This window comes from Crotalus tigris, unplaced genomic scaffold (assembly GCF_016545835.1).
Source record: "Crotalus tigris isolate CLP2741 ecotype Arizona unplaced genomic scaffold, ASM1654583v1 scf7180000021196.354758, whole genome shotgun sequence".
Classification (NCBI taxonomy): domain Eukaryota; kingdom Metazoa; phylum Chordata; class Lepidosauria; order Squamata; family Viperidae; genus Crotalus; species Crotalus tigris.
In genome coordinates, this window is record NW_024098392.1 from 287,090 (window position 1) to 313,786 (window position 26,697).

At 43.5% G+C, this 26,697-nt stretch overlaps 1 protein-coding gene across 4 annotated transcripts in view; it reads right to left on the reverse strand.

Moving 5' to 3' along the window:
* Positions 1 to 14,609: 14,609 nt before the first annotated feature.
* Positions 14,610 to 26,697, reverse strand: part of RSF1 (remodeling and spacing factor 1) — a 41,080-nt gene continuing 28,992 nt past the window's right edge. Inside the window, exons 9-15 of one of the 4 annotated variants that reach the window (XM_039369674.1) lie at positions 26,621 to 26,675; positions 25,521 to 25,630; positions 24,246 to 24,313; positions 23,160 to 23,367; positions 22,424 to 22,647; positions 17,636 to 17,824; positions 14,610 to 16,153 (exon numbers count right to left, since the gene is read on the reverse strand). In XM_039369674.1, the coding sequence (XP_039225608.1) occupies positions 15,594 to 16,153; positions 17,636 to 17,824; positions 22,424 to 22,647; positions 23,160 to 23,367; positions 24,246 to 24,313; positions 25,521 to 25,630; positions 26,621 to 26,675 (1,414 nt within the window). In that variant the 3' untranslated portion in view covers positions 14,610 to 15,593. Of the gene's footprint in view, positions 16,171 to 17,635; positions 17,825 to 20,541; positions 20,977 to 21,155; positions 21,490 to 22,423; positions 22,648 to 23,159; positions 23,368 to 24,245; positions 24,314 to 25,520; positions 25,631 to 26,620; positions 26,676 to 26,697 lie in introns of those variants that run through there. The other 3 variants (XM_039369675.1, XM_039369676.1, XM_039369677.1) reach the window with 3 other exon arrangements.

Here is a 26,697-nt window from a genome sequence, read left to right on the forward strand (position 1 = left end):
ATGCTTGCAACGAGGCTTAATTGGGGCTTCCCCATGTCTAGATCGGCTTTAAACTTTGGGGCGGGGGGGGGCAACCCCTGCAAATAGGGGACAATTCGCTTGCCTTGATTTTTTTTTTTTAAGACGTCCAACAGATGTAGGTTTAGGGGCAAGTAAAGGGGTTAATACAGGTGGTTCTCGATTTACGACCACAATTGTGTCCCAAATTTATCTTGCTAAGTGAGACACTTGCTAAGTGAGCACTGCCCTGATTTATGACCGTTTTTGCCACAATCGCTAAGTGAATTGCTGCAAGTTGTTAAGTGAGTAGCATGGTGGTTAAGTGAATCTGGTTCCCCCCATTGACTTTGCTGGTCAGAAGGTCACAAAAGGGGATTGCAATGGTCATAAATGTGAGTCAGTTGCCAAGCATCCAAATTCTAACCAAATGGGGATGCTGCAAGTCGTTAAGTGTTAAAAAAAATGGTCATAAATCACTTTTTTCAATGGCCATTCTAACTTCAAATGGTCACCAGATGTGCTATTGTAAATCATGTGATATCGGGACGGTGCAAAGGTCATGAATATGACTTAGTTGCTGTTTTGAGCATGTGACCTTGGGGATGTTGCAGTGGTCGTAAATCTGAAAAATGTGTGTTGAAGGAAAAGTTTTCATCATGGTTCAGTCCAAGCTGGGAATAAACAACATGGTGACTGTTTTAGAAAGAAGGTTGCAGTTTATTGAAGAGGAGAGCCAGACAGAAAGATGGCTCTGGAAAAAAAAGGGAAAAAGCACATGTCGGGAGTGGGTTTTTATACTCTCTGGGGCTCTTGATATTGTTTACTGTTCCTGTTTGAGGCTTTGTATTTCCTGTAATCATGTACTTTGACCTGAGTGAGTGTGCCCCTTTGGCATCTGTGGGTTAATCCTATTATGTCCTGTCTTAGAGTTTGCGTGGGGTATGTAGATCAATATCTAATGACTGGTTTGGACAAAACTCAGCAGCACTTTTTCGTGTGGCTGCTGATAAAAACAGGATCGCCAACATGATCACCAACATCCGATAACGGACATGGCACAAGAAGAAGATGATGTAGATTTTAGGTGTCTTTGTCTTCCTAAGCTTCTAGCTGGAGGGCTCCAACCTTCCTGAATGGATTATTACATCTGCATTTCTACAGAGCTGGTTCCTGTTTGGGGGAGGGAGATTTGGAACTATTAAGAAAAACTGGGCATGTTTTTCTGCCTCTTTAATATCTTTCGAGGAAATATATTATTCTGCCCTTTTAATATTTCCTTCTCTGGGGGCTGACTTCCCACATGTGATAATAAGTCCTTTTTTTTCATTGCGGTTGTAACTTCGAATGGACACTGAACGAACCGTTGTAAGTGAGAAGGTCGCAAAAAGGGATCACGTGACCACAAAAAACTGCAACGGTCATAAATATGAGCCAGCTGTCAAGCATCTGAATTTTGATCACATGATCATGGGGATGTTGCAAAGGTCATAACTGAAAAACGGTCATAAGTCAAGATTTTTCAGTGCCGTTGTGACTTTGAACGGTCACTAAATGAACTGTTGTAAGTTGAAGACTACCTGTAAAATAAGGCAAGCAGCCCGAACGGATACATTATCACCATCATCATCAGAGTTGGAACTTGGAGGTCCTCTAGTCCAACCCCCTGCTCAGGCAGGAAAGCCTATACCATCTCTGACAAATGGCTATCCAGTCTCTTCTTAAAAACCTCCAGTGATGGAGCACCCACAACTTCTGGAGGCAAGCAGTTCCACTGGTTAATTGTTCTCTTTGTCGGGAAATATGAGAAAAATTAAAATGTCATCCCATCTATATGATATTTTAGTCCATCATAAATTAACTCCTTAGCAAAGGAAGGAAAAAACATCCTTTGAAACTTGGGTGGTCATGCCATGGAATGGATCATGGGCCATTGCACTGTCAACTTGCAGTGACCACATTTGTGCTACCCCAGCGTGATCTGCTCCACAACCTGGCCCTTGTAGACCCCCTCAACGGGACATTCAATGTTGCTGGGATTGGGTCCATCTCTCTTCCTGTTGGTTGTCCTCTTTCACACATGCATAAACATGAAATCAAGTAGCACATGCTTAATAAGATAATACTGCTGCGAGGCGTCCCGTTTCTTGGCACTAAGTGAATTGCCAAGACTTGTTTGCTATGAGTACCGGCCTATGAATTCTCAGATAGTCGTGTCCATCCTCCTCAGAATAACAGAGTTAATAATAATAACAAACTTGGGAAGGGTCATCTAGTCTAACCCCCTGCTCAGGCCGGAAACTCTATACATTCCAGACAAATGGCTATCCAGTCTTTTCTTAAAAATTTCCAGTGTTGGAGCATCCACAACTTCTGGAGGCAGATTGTTCCACTGATTAATTGTTCTAACTGTCAGGAAATTTCTTCTTAGTTCTAGGTTGCTTCTCTCCTTGGTTAGTTTCCATCCGTTGCTTCTTGTCCTGCCTTCAGGTGCTTTGGAGAACAGGTTGACCCCCAATTCTTTGTGGCAGCCCCTCAAATATTGGAAGACTGCTATCATGTCACTCCTAGCTTTTCACTATACTAGACATACCCAATTCCTGCAACTGTTCTTCATATGTTTTAGCCTCCAGGCCCCTGATCTATCTTCCTTATCTATCTATCTGTCTATCTATCTATCTATCTATCTGCCTGTCTATCTATAAAATTCCCTTTTTATGACCTTGTAATCCCTTTATTCCAGCGCCAAAGAAATGAGGCCTTTGAACTACGGTGCTGGAGAAGACTCCTGCGAGTCCCTTGGACTGCAAGGCGTTCAAACCGGTAAGTCTTAGAAGAGATCAACCCCAACTGCTCTTTAGAAGGCCAGATCCTGAAATTGAAACTCAAGTATTTTGGTCACCTAATGAGAAGGAAGGACTCACTGGAGAAGGGCCTAAGGCTGGGAAAGATGGAGGGCAAGAGAAGAAGGGGACGACAGAGAATGAGGTGGCTGGATGAAGTCACTGAAGTAGTAGGCGTGAGCTTAAATGGACTCCAGAAGATTGTAGAGGACAGGAAGACCTGGAGGAACGTTGTCCATGGGGTCACGATGGGTCGGACACGATTTCGTAACTAACAACAACAACAATCCCTTAATTCAGGGTAGAGTTGAGGCAACTGGATTGAAGCTGTGCATTTACTGGCCTCAGTGCCCCTCTTGACGTCTATGTGAAGTTTGCGGTGCATCTTATAATTCTATTCCTTCCCTTTCTGCTAATTTTAAATCTGTATTAACTTCAGGAGTGCAAGTTTTAAGCTATTTGCAAATCTGATGAAGCTGCAATCTTTTATGATAAGATGTCAACTTAGTTAAAACGATGCCCTTATGTCTTTTTCTGATAGGTACTTGGTGCATCGGCTTATTTAAATTTTTCTTTTTATTATGACAATGTACATGTCATATTCATATGAAAGGACAGTAGATATTATAAACAAAAACATTATGAAGGGAAAAAAACTTACACAATCAGGCCTCCGAGCTTATTTAAAAAAAAAAAAATGCCGCAGGCCCAGCTTATTATATACACTAAATGTTCTGACTAGACCATAGTGAAACAACACTGAACATTTTGTTAACAAAAATATTGGCACCCGCCATAACATTTGTTTTTTTAAACTTCAATTTACAAGGAATACAGTATTTAAACAGTCAAAGCTAAAAACACCAGGTGTTAGTTCACTGCAGTTAACCAGTTTTAAATGCCGAGAGAATTAGAATGGTCCAAGGTTAAATGGGAAAAAAGGTCCATGCAAGTGAATTGACTGGTATGAGGAGGGGAAAAAACAAAATATGGTAACAAAACAAGCTGAAAATTATGTACAAATATGAAGAGGCCTCTAGTTCTCTCCCCAGAATTATCTATTTCTCTCTCCAAACCTCTACTTTGAATACATTAAAAAAAAAAACAGAAAAACTCAAAGCAATATGAAACATAAAAGAATACAAATGACCGGCTCTCTGTAAGGAGTATAAATCTTTCCATTTCCCCACCATTCAATCACAGCTGAAGAAGCTTCTTGGATGAGAAGCGAAACGTCTTCCAAGAAAAAACAAGAAAATCCAGTTGCCTCCTGAAAAAGCATTTTTTGGGACAACCCTGACCTGGATGATGTAAAATCTCCACAGACAACATGAAACATCCCTATGAGAGCAGTACAGGAAAATTCTGCTCTAGCTTTTTTGACGGGTGCGGCAGGACATAAAACACACACCTGTAGATGGAAAACTGCACGTCCGTTTCCTAATTGGTCTCAACTAACTTTAGAACAAGACATCCAATCCTGGCAGGAGTTATGTATTTACAGTTTCTTGTCCGACATGAAAAAGTTAAGTGTACGCCCCAGGGATAAAATCCAGAGTTTGTTACCTATTCATATTTTTATTGAAAGAAAAGCAGATCACAAGTGGTAAGCCGGGCATAACAAATATTCTTAAGAGAAGCTTTTGGAGAGCAGAGTGACTCAACTGAGCATAAGGAAGTTCAAAAATGTTAGTTACGCGCCATTATTATTTTTTCCCTTCTGAGCCGAGGTGGCGCAGCAGTTAGAGTGCAGTACTGCAGGCCACTTTAGCTGTGTTCAGCAGGTCAGCGGTTCAAATCTCACCGGCTCAAGGTTGACTCAGCCTTCCATCCTTCCGGGGTAGGTAAAATGAGGACCCAGATTGTTGGGGGCAATGTAAATATATATATATACATTGCTTACTGGTGTACACCGCTTAGAGAGTGCTTGCACTTAAAGCGGTATATAAGTCTCATAAAATAAAATAAATAAAATTATTCAGGCTCAGGGATGCTACTCAGATGTTTTCCTTGCCTCCCTCCTGCCTCTGTTTAGTAATGGCTGTTTAGGTAGTCCTCGACTTAACGACCACAACTGAGCCCAAAATTTCTGTCGCTAAGTGAGGCATTTGTTAAGTGAGTTTGGCCCACCTTTAATGACCACAAGTGAGCCCAAAATTTCTGTCGCTAAGTGAGGCATGTGTTAAGCGAGTTTGGCCCACCTTTAACGACCACAACTGAGCCCAAAATTTCTGGCGCTAAGTGAGGCATTTGTTAAGCGAATTTGGCCCACCTTCCTTGCTATAAGTTGTGAAGTAAATCGCTGCAGTTGTTAAGGTAGTAACGTAACTATTAAAACCGGATCGGGCTTCCCTATTGACTTTGCTTATCAGAAGGTCGCAAAAGGGGATCGTGTGACTCCAGGACAATAGAACTGTCATAAATATGAATCAGTTTCCAAGCACCTGGATTTTGATCACGTGACCACGGGGAATACTGCAACGGTTGTAAGTGTGAAAAACGGCCGTAAGTTACGCTTTTCAGTGCTGTTGTAACTTCGGTCACTAAACAAACACTGTTGTAAGTTGAGGATTCTCTGTACTGATAAATCCCGCAAACCTGAATGCCACGTTCAACTGGGGTAACATTTATTTTTCTTTGAAGATGTTTCGCTTCTCCTCCAAGAAGCTTCTTCAGATCTGACTGGATGGTGGGGAATGGAAGGATTTATACTCCTTGCAGACAGCTGGTCATTTGCCTTCTTTTAGAGCAGTGGTTCTCAACCTGTGGGTCAGGACACTATTTGGGGTCGAACGACCATTTCACGGGGGTCGCCAAACAACGCAGTCTGCCATTTTTTTCCCCTTTTCCTTAGTTGTGCTACTCCCTTTTATTCTATTGGCTTTTGAAAGCCAATAGAATAGATTCTCTTGAATAGAGTCTAATTCTATTGGCTTTCAAAAGCCAATAGGAATTGTCCACGCTGTCTCTGCCCTGCTGAACCCACCAAAAGTCCCATTCTGCAAACGGTGCTGCACCAGTTGAGTAATCCTCGACTTACGACCGGTTGAGTAGTCCTCGACTTACGACAGGTTGGGGGTTGCGGCATTAAAAAGGTTGAGAACCACTGTTTTAGAGAGTCATTGAGGCCACCTGGAGGATTATCTGTGTCCTCAGGGTCACCTGAGCGGTGCAAATGAGTGTGGAGCCTCTTTGGAACTGCTGAAAGGACTGTGTTGTGGAGTTGTGCTTTCTGCAGGATGTTTCAGCCGCTCCAAGAAGGCTCCACACCCATTTGCATCCCTCAGGTGACCCTGAGGACAAAGACAAGCTTCCAAGTGGCCTCAACGACTCTCTAAAAAATGCAAATGGCCAGCTGCCTGCAAGGAATATAAATCTTTCCATTCCTCAGAGCTTGAAGAAGCTTCTTGGAGAAGAAGTGAAATGTCTTCAGAAAAAAACAAGGAAGTTCAGTTGCCTCCTGAAAAAACACCTTTGGGATACATATTAAAATTTGCATCACCTCACCGGAAGAGAGGCTAATATTTTCTCTTTGCAGGTGGCCCATTAAATCCCAATACTTTAACAGGACCCCGATAAATTAGTGAGCAGAAAATGAGATGTTATCCCAGTTGAACGTGGCCTTCAAGTCATCTACTTCCCATCCTATGGATCCCGGACTATTCTGCCCCATTGATTCCTTTCTTTAACACTGCAAAAAATTTTTAAAAAATGGCACTTCAGCCTTGCTACTCCCAAGGCACTTCACTATTTACAGACAGCAGAATAACAGAATACAGGTAGTCCTCAACGACCACAATGGAGCCCAACATTCCTGTTGCTAAGGGAGATAGTTGTTAAGTTTGCCTCATCTTGCTTGCGTTCGTTGGCTGGGGAATTCTGGGAGTCGAAGTCCACACATTTTGTCGATGGGATTTTCCCATGTATTTCACTGTATTTCAGAGTCAGAACGGAAAGCTGTCACCTTCCGTTTCCTTTGAGAACTTCCTAGAATCTAACCGTAACACCATTTTTCAGCCCCCACTCCAAGGAGACCTAACCCTAGTTTCATTTTCATTGTCAATGGGATTATCCCAGTTATTTCACTGCGGCGCACAAGAGTCCGGAATAGAATAGAATAGAATCTGGAAGGGACCTTGGAGGTCTTCTAGTCCAGCCCCGTTCAAGCAGGAGAACCTATACCAGGGGTAGGCAACCTTGGCTCTTTTATGACTTGTGGACTTCAACTCCCAGAATTCCTGAGCCAGTCATGCTGAGGGGAAATGGAGAGATTTCCATGCTTAGCCATGCTGGCTCAGGAATTCTGGGAGTTGAAGTCCACGAGTCATAAAAGAGCCAAGGTTGTGTACCCCTGAACTATACCATCTCAGACAGGTGATTATCTCTTCTTAAAAATTTCCAGTGATGGAGCGCCCACGATTTCTGGTGGCAAGCTGTTCCACTGATTAATTGTCCTCACTGTCAGGAAGCTATCACCTTCTCTTTCCTTTGAGAACCTTCTAGAATCTAACCCTAACTTCATTTTTCAGGCCAGACTCTAAAATGCCTTAACCCTAATCCTAACCCTTACCCTAAACCTCATTTAATTTTCATTGTCGGTGGGATTTCCCTGTGTATTTCACTGCGATCCACAAAAGGGTCTGAATGAAAAGCTGTCAGTTTCTCTTTCCTTTGAGAACCCGCAAGAATCGGACCATAACACTATTTTTCAGCCCCAACTCCGAGGATACCAAACCCTAATTTCATTTTCATTGTCAACGGGATTTTCCCAGTTATTTCGTGGCGGACTCACAAAAGAGTCCGAATGAAAAGCTGTCACCTTCTCTCTCCTTTGAGAACTTCCTAGAACAGGGGTAGGCAACCTTGGCTCTTTTATGACTCGTGGACTTCAACTCCCAGAATTCCTGAGCTAGCCATGCTGAGGGGAAAGGGAGGGGTTTCCAAGCTGAGCCATGCTGGCTCAGGAATTCTGGGAGTTTAAGTCCACAAATCATGAAGGGGCCAAAGTTTCCCCCATGCTGGCTCTGAAATTCTGGGGTTGAAGTCCACAAGTCATGAAGGGGCCATAGTTCCCCCATGCTGATTCAGGAATTCTGGGAGTTGAAGTCCACAAGTCATGAAGGGGCCAAAGTTCCCCCATGCTGGCTCAGGAATTCTGGGAGTTGAAGTCCACCAGTCATGAAGGGGGCATAGTTCCCCCATGCTGACTCAGGAATTCTGGGAGTTGAAGTCCACAAGTCATGAAGGGGCCAAAGTTCCCCCATGCTGGCTCAGGAATTCTGGGAGTTGAAGTCCACCAGTCATGAAGGGGCCAAAGTTCCCCCATGCTGGCTCAGGAATTCTGGGAGTTGAAGTCCACCAGTCATGAAGGGGGCATAGTTCCCCCATGCTGACTCAGGAATTCTGGGAGTTGAAGTCCACAAGTCATGAAGGGGCCAAAGTTCCCCCATGCTGGCTCAGGAATTCTGGGAGTTGAAGTCCACCAGTCATGAAGGGGGCATAGTTCCCCCATGCTGACTCAGGAATTCTGGGAGTTGAAGTCTACCAGTCATGAAGGGGCCATAGTTCCCCCATGCTGGCTCAGGAATTCTGGGAGTTGAAGTCCACCAGTCATGAAGGGGCCATAGTTCCCCCATGCTGGCTGAGGAATTCTGGGTGTTGAAGTCCACAAGTCCTAAAAGGGCCAAGGTTGCCTACCCCATCCTAGAATCTAACACTAACACCATCTTCAACCTATTGAGGTTGAGAAACACTCATCTGACGGACTGAAAGTCCGAGACACACAAATGTGTTGCTTTTCTTATAATACAGGCAAGTCCTCGACTTACGACAATCGAGCCCAGAATTTAAGTGAAACATTCATTAAGTGAGTTTTGCCCCATTTTACTACCTTTCCTGCCACAACTGCAGTTGAGAAGTTAGTAACACGGTTTGTGAAGTGAACCTGGCTGCACCATTGACTTGGTTTGTCCTAAGGTCTCAAAGGGGGATTGTCATAAATAGGAGCCTGTTGCCAAACATCGGAATTTTGAGCACGTGACCGCGGGGATGCTGCGACGGTCGTAAATGTGAAAATCAGTCATGTCATTTTTCTCATTGATGTCATAACTTCGGTCACTAGACTACTAACTGTTGTAAGTTGAGGATGACCTGTACTCAAATGCTAATAATTCACTTTGCTTGGGAGCCTAAGGAGAACTGAAAGCAACAAGTGAAAATCAAAATCATCCAGGGTTGTGCGATAATAATCTTCCCTTTAGTAGAAATGCCCAAGGCCATCAGACAAGATTGTTGAATAAGAGAAACACCAATTAAAGTACTGTATTCCTCTAAATTGTGACCAATTGAGAGGTTGTTCTTTCTCATAACGATCTTATTATAGGAAGGAGAAGAAAGGAAGAATTCAAATTTGCAGAATGAAGTTAAGAGCAATGTTCTTCAAGCACAGCAACATTAAGGTTTGGACTTCAATTCCCAGAATTCCCAGCTTTGAAGCTTAAATTGGTTTTTTATTTGGGGGGTGGTGGACTGTTTTGACGCAGGGATTTCAGATTTACTGTGCATTTCACGCTGTGGAGATTTCCGAAAACAGAAAAATCAACAAAAAACAAGGTATGAGAGGTCATTTTCAAGGAGTCTCCCCCAAATCCTTCTGCTAAAGAATCAGTGGTGCTTTGACAGTTAAAACCACATACACACAAACACGCACGCATAAAATCATTGATTCATTCATCAATTCATTTATTCCAGGCAGGCTACGAATTCAGGAAGTAGAAAGGACCAAGACAGATAAACGAATCAGGGATGAAATATCTCAAAGAGTTGATTTTTCAGACAAAATCTGAACTCCGATTTCTACCGTGGTTTTAAGCCGAGGCTTTTTAATTAGCTTAATTAAAACATTTTAGCAATGGGACAGCTGCAAATGCTCAACTAACGGGTAGTCCTCAACTTACGTCCATAACATAGTGAGACATTTGTTAAGTGAGTTTTGCCTCATCTTACGACCATTTTGGTCACAATTGTGAAGGGAATCACTGCAATTTAGTTAATACCACGGTTTTTAAGTGAATCTGGCTTCCCCCCGATTGACTTTGCTTGTCAGGTGGTCGTAAAAAGAGATCACGTGACCCCGGGGATGTGGCGACTGTCACGAATCAGCCGCCAAGCATCTGAATTTCGATCATGCGACCACGGGGATGCTGGCAGCGTCATTAAGTGTGAAAAACGGTCACACGTCACTTTGTTCAGTGCTGTTGTAATTTTGAACCGTCGCTAAACGAACTGTCGTAAATCGAGGACTGCCTCCAATACTGACTGCTGCTTCTGTTTAGACAACTTTTAAATGGATCTATTGCTAATTAGCCAAGCGAAAATGCTGGAGATACGGTCAGACGACTTGTGAACGCAACCTGGATCAGAGGGAGAAAAAGAAAAACTCAAGGGAAGATCCTCACACAAAGATCTTTTTGTGGAACGAAAAAAGGGCGGACGACGATCCAGCCCCGACGCAATCCGTTTTTGTATGGATTAATTAACATTGAGTAATCTATCTTGCTGTACGGTAGTAAATTCAAATCTGCAGGAAAGTTCTGGATAAAAAAAGAGCTCTCCTGCAAATGGAAGAAAGCAAGTTAAGGAGAAATCTGTGCTCCATCCAGATGAGCGAGTCCAGGGTCGTCCCATATTCCCCAGATATTTTGGACAATTCCCACACTCCCTTGCAGCTGACTGTTCTGGCTGGGGCCGATGGAAGGTGTACAGGTAGTCCTTGACTTACGACCAAAATTTCTGTTGCTACGCGAGACATTTGTTAAGTGAGTCACTGCAGTTGCTAAATCAGCCACCCAGTTGTTATGTGAATCTGGCTTCCCCATTGACTTTGCTGGTCAAAGGTTTGCAAAAGGGGATCGTGTGGCGCCAGGGAACACGGCGACCGTCGTAAATACGAGCCAGTTGTCAAGTTCGATCGCATGACCATGGGGAATGAAAAAGGATCGTACGTCACCTTTTTCAGTGCCATTGTAAATTTGAATGGTCACTAAATGAACTGTTGTAAGTTGAGGACTATTTGTAATCCAAAATACAAGAAGAAACATGAACATAAGAGGGATAGGATCAGGATCAGGTGAAGTGTTAATACCACTTTACAATGCCTTGGTGAGGCCACACTTGGAATACTGCACCCAGTTTTGGTCACCACGATGTAAAAAAGATGTTTAGAAAGAGTGCAGAGAAGAGCAACAAGGATGATTAGGGGACTGGAGGCTAAAACATATAAGGAACGGTTGCTGGAATTGAGTACGTCTAGTTTAACGAAGAGAAGGACAAGGGGGGACAGGATAGCAGTATTCCAATATCTCAGGGGCTGCCCTAAAGAAGAGGGAGTCAAGCTATTCTCCAAAACGCCTGAAGGCAGGACAAGAAGCAACGGATGGAAACTAATCAAGGAGAGAAGCAACCTGGAACTAAGGAGAAACTTCCTGACAGTTAGAATAATTAACCAGAGGAACAACCTGCCTCCAGAAGCAGTGAATGCTCCAACACTGGAAGTTTTTAAGAAGAGACTGGACAGCCATTTGTCTGAAATGGTATAGGGTTTCCTGCCTGAGCAGGGGGTTGGACTAGATGACCTCCAAGATCCCTTCCAACTTTATCATTATTATTAAAGTTAGGAAGCCTTGCCTCAGTGGGAAGTATCAAGCTTGCAACGTATTTGTCAATGAAGAGGAATTAACTAGGCATATACACTTTACTTCCTCAGGAAGTAAATGTAATTTCTTTGTTTTCTTCTCAGGAATAAATTTCCTTGTTGGTGGTGGTTTGTTCTCTGAGCTTGTCATTTAGTCTCCGAACATTTTGTCACCAGCTATGTAACATCATCGTAAGTTCGGTTGAAGCTTCTTATTTCAGTTCTCTTCTGCTTTTAAATGTCTATGCATATTCTCCGTCCTCCAGGTCATGGTTGTCCGAAAGGTGCTTTTTCAGTAGGCAACTGGACTTTCCTGTTTTTACATTGAAGACTTTTCACTTCTCATCCAAGAAGCTTCTTGAGCTCTGACTGGATGGTGGGCAATGGAAAGATTTATACTACTTGCAGACAGCTGGTCATTTGCCTTCTTTCTAGAGTCATTGAGACCACCTGGAGGTTTATCTGTGTTGTCAGGGCCACCTGAGTAGGTGTGCAAATGGATGTGGAGCCTTCTTGGAACTGCTGAAAGGACTGTCTTGTAGACAGGAGATAGATAAATCACCCATTTGCACCACTCAGATGACCCTGAAGACACAGATAAACCTCCAGGTGGCCTCAGCAACTCTCTAAAAGAATGCAAATGACCAGCTGTCTGCAAGGAGTATAAATCCTTCCCTTCTTCAGCATCCAGTCACAGAAGCTTCCCGGATGAGAAGCGAAACATCTTCAAAGAAAAACAAGATAGTCCAGTTGCCTCTGGACATTCTACTTTTATAGATCTTATGTGTTGAGTTGGCCACGTGACCGACTGGCTATGTCACGGGAGAGTAATCAACTGACCACATACAATCTTATAAAAGCATAAGAGAACTGAAGGAAGATGTTTCGACCGAAGTTTCGCTGATGCCACTACCTAATTTGGTGACAAAAGTTTCGGAATCTAAACAAGAAACTCAGAGAACAAACCGCCACCCCCAAACCATCCGAGCTACAAATATTTCCCACCATTTGTAATTCTGCTTGCGTATATTGTCCTCTAAAAATATAAAAACACAGCTCTGGCGGTGGTGAAGTTAAAACACCGTCTCGCTTTCATGCAAAGTGAAAGCGAGATTAAAAAAAACAACAACCCTGCGTTTCAGCATCACCCACATGAAAGAAAAAATGAACATTGAAAAAAACCCAAAAATGAGTTACTCATTTCTGTAGATGCCGTCAAAATAGACCCGAATTACCTCTTGCGGCCCAAGTCATTTGCTTCTGTTGACTAAGGAAATGGCTGTTCAGAAAAGCCTTTTGTTTTTGTTTTTAAAGGAGAACGTTAGGATTTTAAAAGAGGAAGGTAGAAAGCTGGAATGTTTGCTGGAATATTACGTATGAAGTTCGAAGAGGAGAAAGGAAGGAGAGTCAAGACTTCAAGAAGAGGAATATGAAGGGACCTGCGTATTTTTGATGAGGTATTTCCTGAGATCAAGTGCCGGGTGTTTCAAAGCAATAAAAAGCAATTAGCAGCAAGCCAACATCTCCAAAATGCAACCTGGTGTTATTACAACAGAGCAGGCGAGGGAAGGAGAATTCCCACTTCCATCTCAATGCGAAATAATGAAACTAGCATCCACATAAGATTCTTAAGTTAGCATGGAGAAAGGGAGATGACGACTTGAATGTCCACATTTCATTGTTTTTTTTTTTCCCAGCAGCCCACACACTGCACACAAAACAAGTAAGGAAATACAACAGCTCCTCTAAGTGGGAGACAAGATTGCAACTGTTTGAGTGTCTACTGATTGACAGGCAAATTCTTCTAGTCAACTTATTTTCCAAAGCATCGGAAGGCCAGACGAGAAGCAATGGATGGAAAATAATCAAGGAGAGAAGCAACTAGAACTAAGGAAAAATTTCCTGACAGGGAGAACAATTAACCAGGGGAAAAGCTTGCCTCCAGAAGCTGTCAATGCTCCAACACTGGAGGTTTTTAAGAAGAGACTGGACAGCCATTTGTCTGAAATGGTATAGGGTTTCCTTCCTGATCATGGGGTTGGACTAGAAGACCTCCAAGGTCCCTTCCAGCTCTATTCTGATTGATCTCCATACTTACAACTGTGTGTTAGCCATCGTATCCCAATGCAGGGATACCTGAAAACGTAACACTACTTCCCAGAAAAGTCTGATTTTTTTTAAAAAAGTCAGTAAGCGATAGCTATGAAATGCATATTAAAAAAATTCCCAAGACGCCAGCTGTGGTTAAATTCTGCTAGAGCAGGGGTAGGCAACCTTGGCTCTTTTATGACTCGTGGACTTCAACTCCCAGAATTCCTGAGCCAGCCATGCTGAGGAGAAATGGAGAGGTTTCCATGCTGAGCCACGCTGGCTGAGGAATTCTGGGAGTTGAAGTCCACAAGTCATGAAGGGGCCATAGTTCCCCCATGCTGACTCAGGAATTCTGGGAGTTGAAGTCCCCAAGTCATGAAGGGGCCATAGTTCCCCCATGCTGGCTCAGGAATTCTGGGAGTTGAAGTTCATGAGTCATGAAGGGGCCAAAGTTTTCCCCATGCTGGCTAAAGAATTCTGGGAGTTGAAGTCCATGAGTCATGAAGGGGCCATAGTTTCCCCATGCTGGCTCAGGAATTCTGGGAGTTGAATTCCACAAGTCGTGAAGGGGCCATAGTTCCCCCATGCTGGCTCAGGAATTCTGGGAGTTGAAGTCCACGAGTCATAAAAGAGCCAAGGTTGCCTACCCCATGCTAGATCATTCAGAGAAGTAAAACTACGACACGCACACAGGCACACAAATACACACTTTCTAAACGGGGGGCGGGAGGGGGGGAATCTCCCAGGAAAAACAAAAAAACCCAAAGAGTTATATCCTGCTCTATTTCCGTACTTCAATTTGAAGTAGATATCGAGATGGCCGTGAGAGTTTTAAAAGCCGCTGCATCTTTCTTTTGCCACGGCTGAAAATGGTCGCCAAGTCTGGGCTATGAATTTCTCCCAGCCGAGCAGAAAATTCACAAAAAGCAGCCTTGCACCATCCCCATCCCTGCGGTTTCAAACTCCAGAAAGTTCATGAGAGTTTACACTGTTTACTGTATGAAACACTTTTTAAAATATGTTTATTGGGGGGAAGAAAAGGGGAGACCATGAATTAAAAGACGATGCCAAGAAAAATGTCTTGTTTTCGTTTTGTTTTGGTTTTTTTTTCCGTGAAATTTTTCTCCAAATCTGTCCACTGTGCTAATAATATTTCAGGATCTTGTCAACAGTTGCTTTTTTCTTTTTTTTTAATCCAGGAAGGCAATTTACTAAAATCAACTAAGGTTAAGTTAGCCTACAAGTTCACAAAAATGCAACAGTTAAAAGATCATTCGGTTTTTTTTCATCCCCTTAAAATTGCATGTTAAATGGTCGTCTAAGTTGTGAACATTGAAATAGAATATATATCTCCTATGGAAAAAAGTTGCAGCGCGAGTGCATCTGTCCCAGCGCCCCGCTTTTTTTCTCCCTCCTGGCCCCCCACCCCCAAACTCCAAAAGTTTTTAAGATTTTGGGCCCCAGCCAAATTGGAATGCTTTTGTTAACATACAACCATCCCATTTCCCTTAACAACTTTGTGCGCCCCTCAGGAAATATAGAGTCAAAAATATACAATTCTCTCCTTTTTTTTTTTTAACTACAAGCTCTGCATCTGGACGATTGTTTTTGTTTTTTTTTTTTGTTGGCCAGGATTATGAAACTGGAGGAGGAGGAGGAGGAGGTGGTGGTGGTTGTGGTGAGGAAAGCAAAGGGTCAATCTCTTCCAAAGAAAAACAGTTGTAGAAAAACAAAAACAAAAAGGGAGGAAAACTGGTCGCTGGGGTTAGGGAGGAGAGGAGGCAAGGAAAGGATTTAAAAAATAAGGGGGAAAAAAAGAGGTACCCCCAAAACTTGCAGGGCTGGTGAAATTTTTGACTGCTAAAAAGTGATACTGTAGTGGAGTTTCCTAGGAAAAATAAAACACCTTTTAATAACTGGCCCGCTGGTATGAGCTACCATGGAATAAATTAGCACAAAAAACGGGAGTTTTATAACTGTTCACTGTTACAGACGTAATCCACAAGGTCAGTCACTCGCAAGAGTTCGTCTTCGTCCTCCTCGGGTCCGCCGGCCTCCAGGCCGCCCCCCGTCCCATTGGGTGCCAAGCTGGCATTGGCTGTGCTGTCCTTGGTCAAGGGGGCCTTTTCGGTGGGCTTACCCATCAAGTTCTCGATAGCTTTGCCCGGGCTCTGTCCGTTGGTGGAGGGCAAATCCACCAGGCTGTAGTCCAACGGGCTTTCCACCTTCCCCACATTGTCAAAGTCATCCTCCTCTTCGCTTTCTATCCGGTAGCAGGGTTTCTTGGCGGTGTCTGGCTGCGCGGGAGAGGCGGAGGGCTTCTCGGGCAGTGCCGGCTTGCTGGCGTCGGGGCCGTTGTCCTCCTCGTCCGTTTCGATGCGGTTCACCCGCTTGCGAACGGGCCGGCCTTCGTCCTCGGGGTCGTCCTCGCCTTCCGAGTACTCGTCGGTGACGTGGCTCCGCTTCCGGACCGACCTTCGGGACAACCTGGCGGGCTGGTCGTCCTCAGAATGCTTAGCCAGGTAGCTCTCTGCAAGAAGGATCAGACTTAAGAGGGTTTAGCGAGATCTGACGGGTTTCCAGGGCAACTACAAGGAGTCCTCGACTTACGACCACTTTCTGTCACTAAGCAAGACTGTCATGAAGAGAGTTTGTCCCATTTTACGGGCGTCCTTGCCACAGCGGTTAAGTGGGCCACGGCCGTTGTTTAGTATCACGGTTGTTAAGTGAATATGGCTTTCTCCATCGATTTTGCTCGGCAGATGGTCGCAAAAGGGGATCATGTGACCCCCGGGGACACTGCGACCGTCGTACATACGAGCCAGATGCCAAGCGGACGAATTTTGATCATGTGACCCTGTTGCCACAATCGTTAAGTTTGACAGCCAGTCACAAGTCACTTTTTTCGTGGTGCTGTATGGTCGAACGGTCACTAAACAAATGGTTGTAAGTCGAGAACCGCCTGTATGGTTATGAAACTAACCGAGTGACCTTGGGCTGGTCTCTATTTCTCAATCTATGCGACTCTGCAGGGTTCTTATGATGATAAAACAAGAAAAGGGACGAACACTTTGGGCTCCTGAAGAAAATGTCTATATAATTTCCTTCAATGTCATCAATCAGTACGAATTTCACACGAGAAAAATGGGTCAATTATCTTAGCAATTAGCTTGGCAAGGCAGGTTTCCTGCCTGAGCAGGGGGTTGGACTAGATGACCTCCAAGGTCCCTTCCAACTTTACTACTATTATTATTATTAAGGCTAAGGCTGGGTGGTGCTCATCCCTGCCAACCTGTATTCCGTTGTGTGAAGAAAGTCTTTTGTGACTGTAGTGAGATTTAAATTCTGAACTGGCAATAGGGAACAAATAAAGGACAGACTGGACAGCCATTTGTCCGAAATGGTATAGGGCAGTGGTGGTGAACCTATGGCACGCGTGCCAGAGGCGGCACTCAGAGCCCTCTCTGTGGGCACACGCGCCGTTGCCCCAGCAGAGTTCACCAGAGTAGCGAGCACGTGGCGTTTGGAAGCGACAGGGCAGGAAGTGAGTGAGGAAGCGGCATTGGCCTCCCTGGGGATGCCCCAGAGATGGCGAGGGACTGGCCCCGGCCACGCTCACCCAGTCTGCCGTGACCACTGCAGCCACGCCCACCCAGTGGGCCATGCCCCCCTGCCCCCCCCCCCGAGGGCACCACAATGCTGATGCAGCCCTGGCACTTTGTGATAAATAAGTGGGTTTTGGATTGCAGTTTGGGCACTCGGTCTCTAAAAGGTTCGCCATCACTGGTATAGGGTTTCCTGCCTGAGCAGGGGGTTGGGCTGGATGACCGCCAAGGTCCCTTCCAACTTTGTTATTATGATGATGATGGATCATCGCACAGCCAGCCAGATGTTCAGACTGGATTTGGCATTTTGACTATCTATCAAGTCCTTACCCAGGACCTAGGATAGGCAGATGTGGATGTTTGATGGTATTATTATTATTATTATTATTATTAAAGGCACGCCATACCTTCGCTGTCTGAACTGGAAAGCCTGCGCTTATGTATTCTTCTCATTTCTTTCCCGTATCGGAAGCTTTTCTGAGACCCTTCACTTTCTGAATCTTCCTTGTAGTTGACTTGCCTCTTCTGATTCCGCCGAGACCTCCGTCTTGTTTCCAAATAATCATCGTCACTGTATTCAGAAGAAGCGTCTGTTTCTGCGTGAGGCAGCGAGCCAGGAGATAAGAAAGAAACTGCCTTATATATATATATATATATATATAATGTACCTATAGTATACATGTTACTATATTTATAGGATTGTGACTTTTTGGCGATAAGAATTACACAACACAAATAAGGAAGTATGAATTATTAACGTTACTCTTCCAGTTGTTATTTCAATTATTAAACTACACCATTAAATGATAACAAGGTCATCCATCTTGGGGGGAACTGGGTGCTGCGGGATACTGAGCAGAAGAGACCAGAAATCTTTACGGTAAGTGTTCAAAAATACAGATAATGACGGTAATTGGGATCGGAATTCCCCTTGGTAAGCGATCAGTCATAAAGTGAGGACCTCATAGAATTGTGGCCTCCGACTTCCTGCTGGCTTCACCACTGAATTTGTTTGTGTAAATCAGGATTCTTCAAACTTGGCCCTTGTATGACTTGTGGACTTCAACTCCCAGAATTCCTCAGCCAGAGCGCCTGGCTGAGGAATTCTGGTAGTTGAAGTCTCACAAGTCATAAAAGGGCCAAGTTTGAAGACCCCTGACATGATGTGAGGGGGAAATAACGTTAACTCAGAAAGAACTAAACTGGTGCTTCTCAACCTCGGCCATTTTAAAAGGTGTGGACTTCAACTCCCAGAATTCCTCAGCCAGCTTGCCTGGCTGAGGAATTCTGGGAGTTGAAGTCCACAAGTCATAAAAGGGCCAAGTTTGAAGACCCCCCCCCCGGTTTAAAGCTACCAGGGAACACCAGAAATTGCAACTGATTGGGGGGGCACTATGCCAGCAAGAACTACAAGGACCATTCATTCAATACATTATTCAATACTGTTGCAACTTTGGAACAGTTGCTAAAGGAGTGGTCCTTAAACAAGGACCACCTGAACAGATTTATATATTAGGGCTGGCAAAGAATTTTCTCACCGGGAGTCCTGGTGGCACAGAGGTTAGAAGGCACTATTGCAGGCTAACTCGCTGCCCCCAGTCAGGAGTTCGATCCTAACTGGCTTCCATCCTTCCAAGGTCAGTAAAATGAGGACCCAGATTGTTGGGAACAATATGCAAACAATGCTTCTACATTGTAAACAGCCCAGTGTGTGCTGTAAACTCTCTTTGGGGCAGTACAGAGGTCTAAATGCTATCGCCATATCAGGATTGCCTATTTTCATTGCACCTGAATGGAGCTAATAAAACTATTACCCATTTATTTTGATTTGAACACCCAGATTCAGCCAGAGTTTCATTCCATACAGCATTAATCTTGTGAACTCTCAAGCTTCCTCCTTCCGTTATATTTTCAAGATGGACAGTGTTTAATATTTATTTGTTATGTACATGAAGGGGTGGGGGGGGTCTATACATATGTTGTTTATAGTATGTTTAGGTGTGTGTCATGTATGTGTTTCACTTTGAGAGCAGGCAACTAACTTTCATTTTTGTTTTTTGTTTCCCCCAAGGTTTTTTTATTAATTTTCCAATATTACATTTACATATTTGAAAAGTAGCGTGGTGGCTGGGCACAGTAATTCCATTACATTTGAATATCATCAGTACAAATCTCAAAGTATTACAACAACTAATTCCTTCTCTTTCCCCCATAATATCTATTGTCTCATATTCGGACCAACACAGTTCTTATTCTATCAATCAAACAAAAAATACCTTTCTAGTATTCATCAATATCTTCAGTCTATACATATCTTAACTGATTTGACATTCCACCTTTTAAACAATCCATAACCTAGTAAGTTTTTCTTAACTTTAATCTCCCATTAATATTTAAATTTAATGTTTAATCTTTATCATTTCCAAATTTTAAATGACCCCAATTTCTAAGTCTCTTATCTCCTATTTGGGGCTAATAATTTTTTTTCCCTATTTCCTTCCTTCCTTCCTTTCCAAAAAAAGAAAAAAAAAACCATCAGCATTTGTACTACAAACCAATATACAAAGTTAATTATTAGTGTTTATGCTTCTAAGTTTTACTTAACCTTTGTCTCAACTCATAACAATATCTTAAATTCAAATCTTAGTTATTTTTAAACATTCATACTTTTTTTAGCCAATCAGTGACCTGATAATTTTCTCTTAATATTTTAATTTAATGTTTAATATTTTTTTCCTAATTTTTAATTAAGCACAATTCCTTTATCACAATTCCTCATACAATCTAATATTTAAAACGCACATCTTATATATAAATTCTACCATCTATCTTAGCAAACTAATAAAACAATATAATAGTCTTATTTCAATATTTATACTTGTAGATTTTATATAACCAAAATTTTCTATCTCAAATCTACAATATCTTATGTTCAGAATACATATTCTATCCATTTGGATATATTCTATTTTACATCTCATGTGTAAATCAAAACCCCAATCCTTTTCAGTCTTATTCTAGCTTTTTTTCTTTGCCAAGTCCTCTTTCGTATCTTTGCATTTAAATCATCAAAAAGATCTCCTCGTGTTGTTGTGGCTATTGTTTGATGTTGATAAGAGCATCCAGTTGATGTTTTCTTAAGGAGACTAGCTGATTTAGCAAGTTGTCTCTTTGTTTTTCCAGCTCCATGCAGTTGTCCCGAAGTATTTATCTTCTCTTTCATCTGTTTTTCTTTTTGATCTTCAAATTCCTTCTGATTTATAAGAAAAGTCCTTTCCTTCTTCTGTATTATCAGTTTCTTTTTTGTGTTTTCCATTACCTGTATTTGTTGAGTATCTAAGTCTTCTGTCATAGCATTTGGTTGTTTCACTTTCTCTGTAGAATTCTGTATAGATGATTCTTTGGTTGAAGTCATAATTTGAGTTTGCATATCCAGGCTTATATGGAGAGTTTGGATAATCGCTTTTAACATACAAAGAGTTTGTTCCTGTTCTTCCTCTGTAGGAGAAATCCATTCCTGTTCTTCTTCCATTGTAGTATATTAAACTAAAAAAAATTTACAGTCAGAAAGTCCACCAAGTAGGAGCTGAGCTGAGTTCCTTGCAGCTGGTGCTTCAAGGTTGCTTATATCTTATTTATTTTCAAAGCTGTCAACAAGTCTCTCTTAAAGTATAGCAGGTTACAGTCTCAAATTTAGGCACCAGATGTCATCCCAGAGTTAGTTGGATCTTTTCAGTTTTTTTTCCCTCTATTTTAAGGGGGAAAAAACCCAAATCTTCAATAATAATTAGTGTAAAAATCAGAGAAAAAAAATAAAGAGTAGAAAGTTACAAATCTTATAATCCACCAATTTTAGGAAATAGAGTTCCAATTAGGATCCCAGTATTTTTCCAACGTTTTAAACTCCCCTGGGTGGTTGATCGCCACTGTTTCTGGAGGGAGGGCTAAAATCCCCCTTCCCTCACCACAGGGGGGGAAAGTATTTTAGCAGCTTATGCAGGTAAGTAAGTAATTAGGATGTAAGAGAGATAGATCTCACCCAGTCTCTTCCACGCTGCTTTAGAGTTGCTAAATAGTAAATGCGACTTCGGCTGTTAGCAGCCTAGGGACGAGCCATATTTCTATGGCCGGTCCTTTCGTCCGCCGGTTTGGAGGGAGTCTCCGGCTCAAACGAGAGAGTTGCCGCTCTCCCGCAATCCAGCGAGTGCTCCTCCGTGCTGGTCACCTCTACGGGGCAACTTTCAACCCTTTTCAGGGTCCCCTAGCGATGCAAAATTGGATGGGGAAGGCGAGAATTGTCTTCCGCACGTCCATAGTGGCCGCACAGCAAACCGGAAGTCCTAAATTTCATTTTTTATGTGTGCCGTTGTGCCCACAGTAAAAAAAAATTGACAATAAAGGTTATCTTATCTTATTTATTGAGGAATGTTTCTGTATGGCTCAGCGTTCAAAACTCCAGGGGGGTTATATGCAGCATCAGGAACAAAAGATAATTTAAAAATGGCCATCCAAACTAAATCATACATGGTATCAATCATGAGCTGCAGAGATCAGCTGAAATGGAACCTATCTGATAGATCTAAGCTGGGTGTCCAACCTTGGCAATTTTAAGGTGTGTGGACTTCAATTCCCAGAATTCCCCAGCCAGCCATGGCTGGCTAGGGAATTCTGGGAGTTGAAGTCCACAGGTCTTAAAGTTGCCAAGGTTGGAAACCCATGCGCTAGAGAAAACCAAAATAATCCTATCTTTCTCCTCAAGTGTAAGAAGATGGTTGATCCTCTGGGACAGTGGTTCTCAACCTGTGGGTCGGGACCCCATTTGGGGTCGAAAGACCATTTCACGGGGGTCGCCAAACAACGCAGTCCGCCATTTCCCCCCCCCCTTTTCCTTAGCTATGCTACTCCCTTTTATTCTATTGGCTTTTGAAAGCCAATAGAATAGACTCTCTTGAATAGAGTCTAATTCTATTGGCTTTCAAAAGCCAATAGGAATGGTCCAGGCTGTCTCTGCCCTGCTGAGCCCGCCAAAAGTCCCGTTCTGCAAACAGTGCTGCACCAGTGGAGTAGTCCTCGATTTACGACCGGTTGGGGGGGGGGTCGCGGCATTAAAAAGGTTGAGAACCACTGCTCTGGGAAAACAGATATTGATCAGAACCACTCAATATTTGGACAGCTGTCAAGTTACCAAGACTTACCAGAGTTGCCACTTAAGTTATCCTCGGAGTCTTCCTCTTCATCATCTTCCGAGTACCGCTTCTTGATTGTTTTTCTCTGTAGACGCCGGCTTTGCCTCATGGGCCTAGGGTGGTACCGCCTCGGCCGACGCTTGGAGAACTCCACGTCACTGTCGTCATTTGACGGCTGATCCTCTTCACTTTCGTCCGGGTTGTCGTCCGATACCACAAACTCATCCTGAGATCTGTAGGGACAGAGATCAATGGGGAGGGTATTTAAAAGGAAGGAATTTGGACTGAAAATATATTTAGCTGGTTAAGGATATGATAAGATAAAACCTTTATTGTTATAAGGAAGGAAAGGAAGGAAGGAAGGAAAGAAGGGAGGGAAGAAAGAAGGCAGAAGGAAGGAGAGGAAAGGAAGGAAGACATGGATGGAAGGAAAGAAGGAAGGAAGGAAAGAGAAGGAAGGAAGGAAGGAAGGAAGGAAAGAAGGAAAGGAAGGAAGGAAGAAAGGAAAGGAAGGAAGGAACGAAGGAAGGAGGAAGAAGGAAGGAGAGGGAAGGAAGGAAGAGATAAGGATGAATGGAAGGAAAGAAGGAGAAGGCTGGAAGGAAAGGAGGGAAGGGAGAGATAAAGATGGATGGATGGAAGAAGAAAGGAAGGAAGGAGACATGGTGTTGCAGAGGTTAGAATGCAGTACTGCAGGCTAATTCTGCCGACTGACAGCAGTTCGAGAGATTATAAAATGCCGCACCCTTCACTGATTCTGAATTCATCCTCACTCTCTTCTTCATCCAGGTTGCTGTCACTGTCCAGGTCGTTCAGTCGCCGCCGTTTCTTGCGTCGGAGGGCAGCAGCTCTGGGGGGCCGTTTGCTCTCCTTCCTTTCTTCCTCCAGGATGGTGGAGATATCCTTGCCTCGATGCCCCGTGATGTTAGACATGTCCTTCCCTCTTCCGACACCTATTTTTTTTGGGGGGGGGGGGGTTTCCCAAGAGGATCGAATAGAATAGAATAATAGAGTTGGAAGGGACCTTGAAGGTCTTCTAGTCCAACCCCCTGCTCAAGCCAGAGACCCTATACCAGGGGTAGGCAACCTTGGCTCTTTTGTGACTCGTGGACTTCGACTCCCAGAATTCCTGAGCCAGCATGGCTTAGCTTGGAAACCTCTCCCTTTCCCCTCAGCATGGCTGGCTCAGGAATTCTGGGAGTTGAAGTCCACGAGTCATAAAAGAGCCAAGGTTGCCTACCCCTGCCCCATACCATTTCAAATGGCTGTCCAGTCTTTTCTTAAAAACTTCCAGTGTTGGAACATTCACAACTTCTGGAGGCAGGTTGTTCCGCTGATTAATTGTTCCCACTATCAGGAAATTCCTCCTTAGTTCTAGGTTGCTTCTCTCCTAGCTTAGTTCCTATCCGCTGCTTGTGGCAACAATGAACTGCTGTAGGCCTTCTTATATAGCCTATGCCAGGGATAGGCAACCTTGGCTCTTTTATGACTCGTGGACTTCAACTCCCAGAATTACTGAGCCAGCATGGCTCAGCTTGGAAACCTCTCCATTTCCCCTGGCTGGCTCAGGAATTCTGGGAGTTGAAGTCCACAAGTCATAAAAGAGCCGAGGTTGTCTACCCCTGGTTTAGTAGGAAGAGGGCAAAAGCCAAATTCTATTACTATTGCATTTAGCAAATACACAATTCTCCTGCCCTGGAAGTGTAACAGCATCTAAAACCCTCAAGCTAAATTCGGTCACCTGCCGTGCCAAAATTCGGAATAACCATCCGCTGCTCAAGTCATCCACAACTTTCTCTATCCAAATCCCCTCCCCTCAAAAAAAGCTCACCTCCTCCATCAGCCTCCTTGATGTCGTCTTCTATGGCTTCGTCGATGGCCTCGTCAAATTCATCAAACCTGCAGAAATAGGAAAATTCAGGAGGAAGTTGACAAGTGTGGGTCTCAGCCCTGTTAGCAATTTGGTTTAGTGGCCCCACAGGATCTTCTCCACGAAAACAGGATATAACTCATATTTACTTGTTTGATTTCTATCCCATCTGTATTTTGTGCAACCCAAGATGATGTGAAAAACACACCTGCCCTGTTTTCCCCCTCAACAACTCTGTGAGGTGGGTTGGAGAGAGAGAGACAGACAGACAGGCAGACAGAGAGAGAGAGAGAGAGAGAGAGAGAGAGACAAACAGAGACAGAAAGAGAAAGAGAGAAAAACAAAAAGAGAGGAAGACAGAAAGACACACAGAGACAGAGAAAGAGAGAGAAAAAGAAGAATCAGAGAAAGACACACACACAGAAAGACAGTCAAAGAGTCAGAGAAAGAGTAAGAGTCAGAGACAGAGAAAAAAACAGAAAGAGACAAAGACAGAGAGAGAGAGACAGAAAGACAGAAAAACAAAAAGAGTCAGAGAAAGACAGAAAGTCACAGAAAGAGAGAAAGACAGAGACAGAAAGAAGAAGAGTCAGAGAAACACACACACACACACACAGAAAGACAGTCAAAGAGTCAGAGAAAGAGAGTAAGAATCAGAGACAGAAAAAAAACAGAAAGAGACAAAGAGAAAGACAGAGACAGAAAGACAGAGAAGAGAAAAAGACAGTCAGAGAGAGAGAGAGAGAGAGAGAAAAACAAAAAGAGTCAGAGAAAGACAAAAAGTCAGAGAAAGACAGACACACAGAGAAAGACAGAGAAAAAGAAGAGTCAGAGAAAGACACACATAGAGAAAGACAGTCAAAGAGTCAGAGAAAGAGAGCAAGAGTCACATACACACACAGAGAAAGACAATCAAAGAGTCAGAGAAAGAGTAAGAGTCACACACACACAGAAAGACAAAGAGTCAGAGAAAGAGAGTAAGAGTCACACACACACACAGAGAAAGACAGTCAAAGAGTCAGAGAAAGAGAGTCAGAGTCAGAGAAAAAAAAACAGAAAGAGACAAAGAGAAAGACAGTTCTCCTCCCTCCTGCAAACCCCACTCCCTTCTAGCACTGATGATGTTTCCTAGTTGGGTCATGAAAGGTCTGCAAGAAAACCACCCAGCTCAGAGAGCACCAAGGACCCTACAGGTCAACCCTGAGCTTCAAATGGGCTCCTGTATTCGTAATTTACCTGTAACTGATACACTTCCGCTGCCTGGTTGACCTCCTTTCAAGCAGCTTTGCCTTTGATTTTTTGGCGTCTTTCTTCTTTTCATGTACCGGCTCTGGAATTTCAGGCTCCTGTTGAAAAGACGAAGGCCTTTCAAATACACCATCAGTTGCGGCCAACGCCCAACAACTTTCTTCTACTCGTCAACCCTTTATGCTCAGCCTCGATCCTGCTTGTGTTAATGGAAAGAAACATACCAGGTGGTCCTCGACTTATGACCGCAACGGAGCCTAAAATGTCCACTGCCTAAGCCAGCCGGTTGTGGTGCCCCATTTTACGATCTCCCTTGCCACAGTGGTTAAGGGATTCGCTGCAGTTGTGAAGTCAGTCACACGGTTGTTAAGTGAATCTGGCTTCCCCATTGACTTTCCTAATCAGTAGGTTGCCAAAGGGGATCACGTCACACACACACACACACACACACACACACACACACACACACACACACGTGTGACTCTGCAACCATCACAAATCGGAGTCAGTTGCCAAGCATGTCAAGGTAATAGTTTAACAGCCAACCAGCTTATGTAATGTAAGAGATAATGATGGGAATGACTCAGCAGGGTCTGTGTCTCTTTGAGAGCCTTTGTATAAAGGGAAAGCTCTGCTGATGTGTTCCCTCTCTTCCGTTTCCTGCTGTAATTGTGGTTTGTTGGATCCTGCTGTATTAGCACATGTATGTACGTTGTTCCTCGTGTATGATATTGAATGGTGCCAATTCTGCTAGAAATTTTTATGCTTTTATTTTATTTATTTTATTTTATTTATGAGACTTATATACCGCTTTAACTGCAAGCACTCTCTAAGCGTTGTTCACCAGTAAGCAATGTATATATATATATTTACATTGCCCCCAACAATCTGGGTCCTCATTTTACCTACCCCGGAAGGATGGAAGGCTGAGTCAACCTTGAGCCGGTGAGATTTGAACCGCTGACCTGCTGAACACCGTCAACTAAAGTGGCCTGCAGTACTGCACTCTAACTGCTGCGCCACCTCGGCTCTTATTTTCAGCAATAGGTCGTTAACTCAAAAGAAATCAAGAGATACGTTTCACTTACCCGCGGAGGAATGATATTCTCGATGCTAATGCCCACGTAGACAAGGCGTTCCTTCCTTGGAAAGGAAAAACAATACA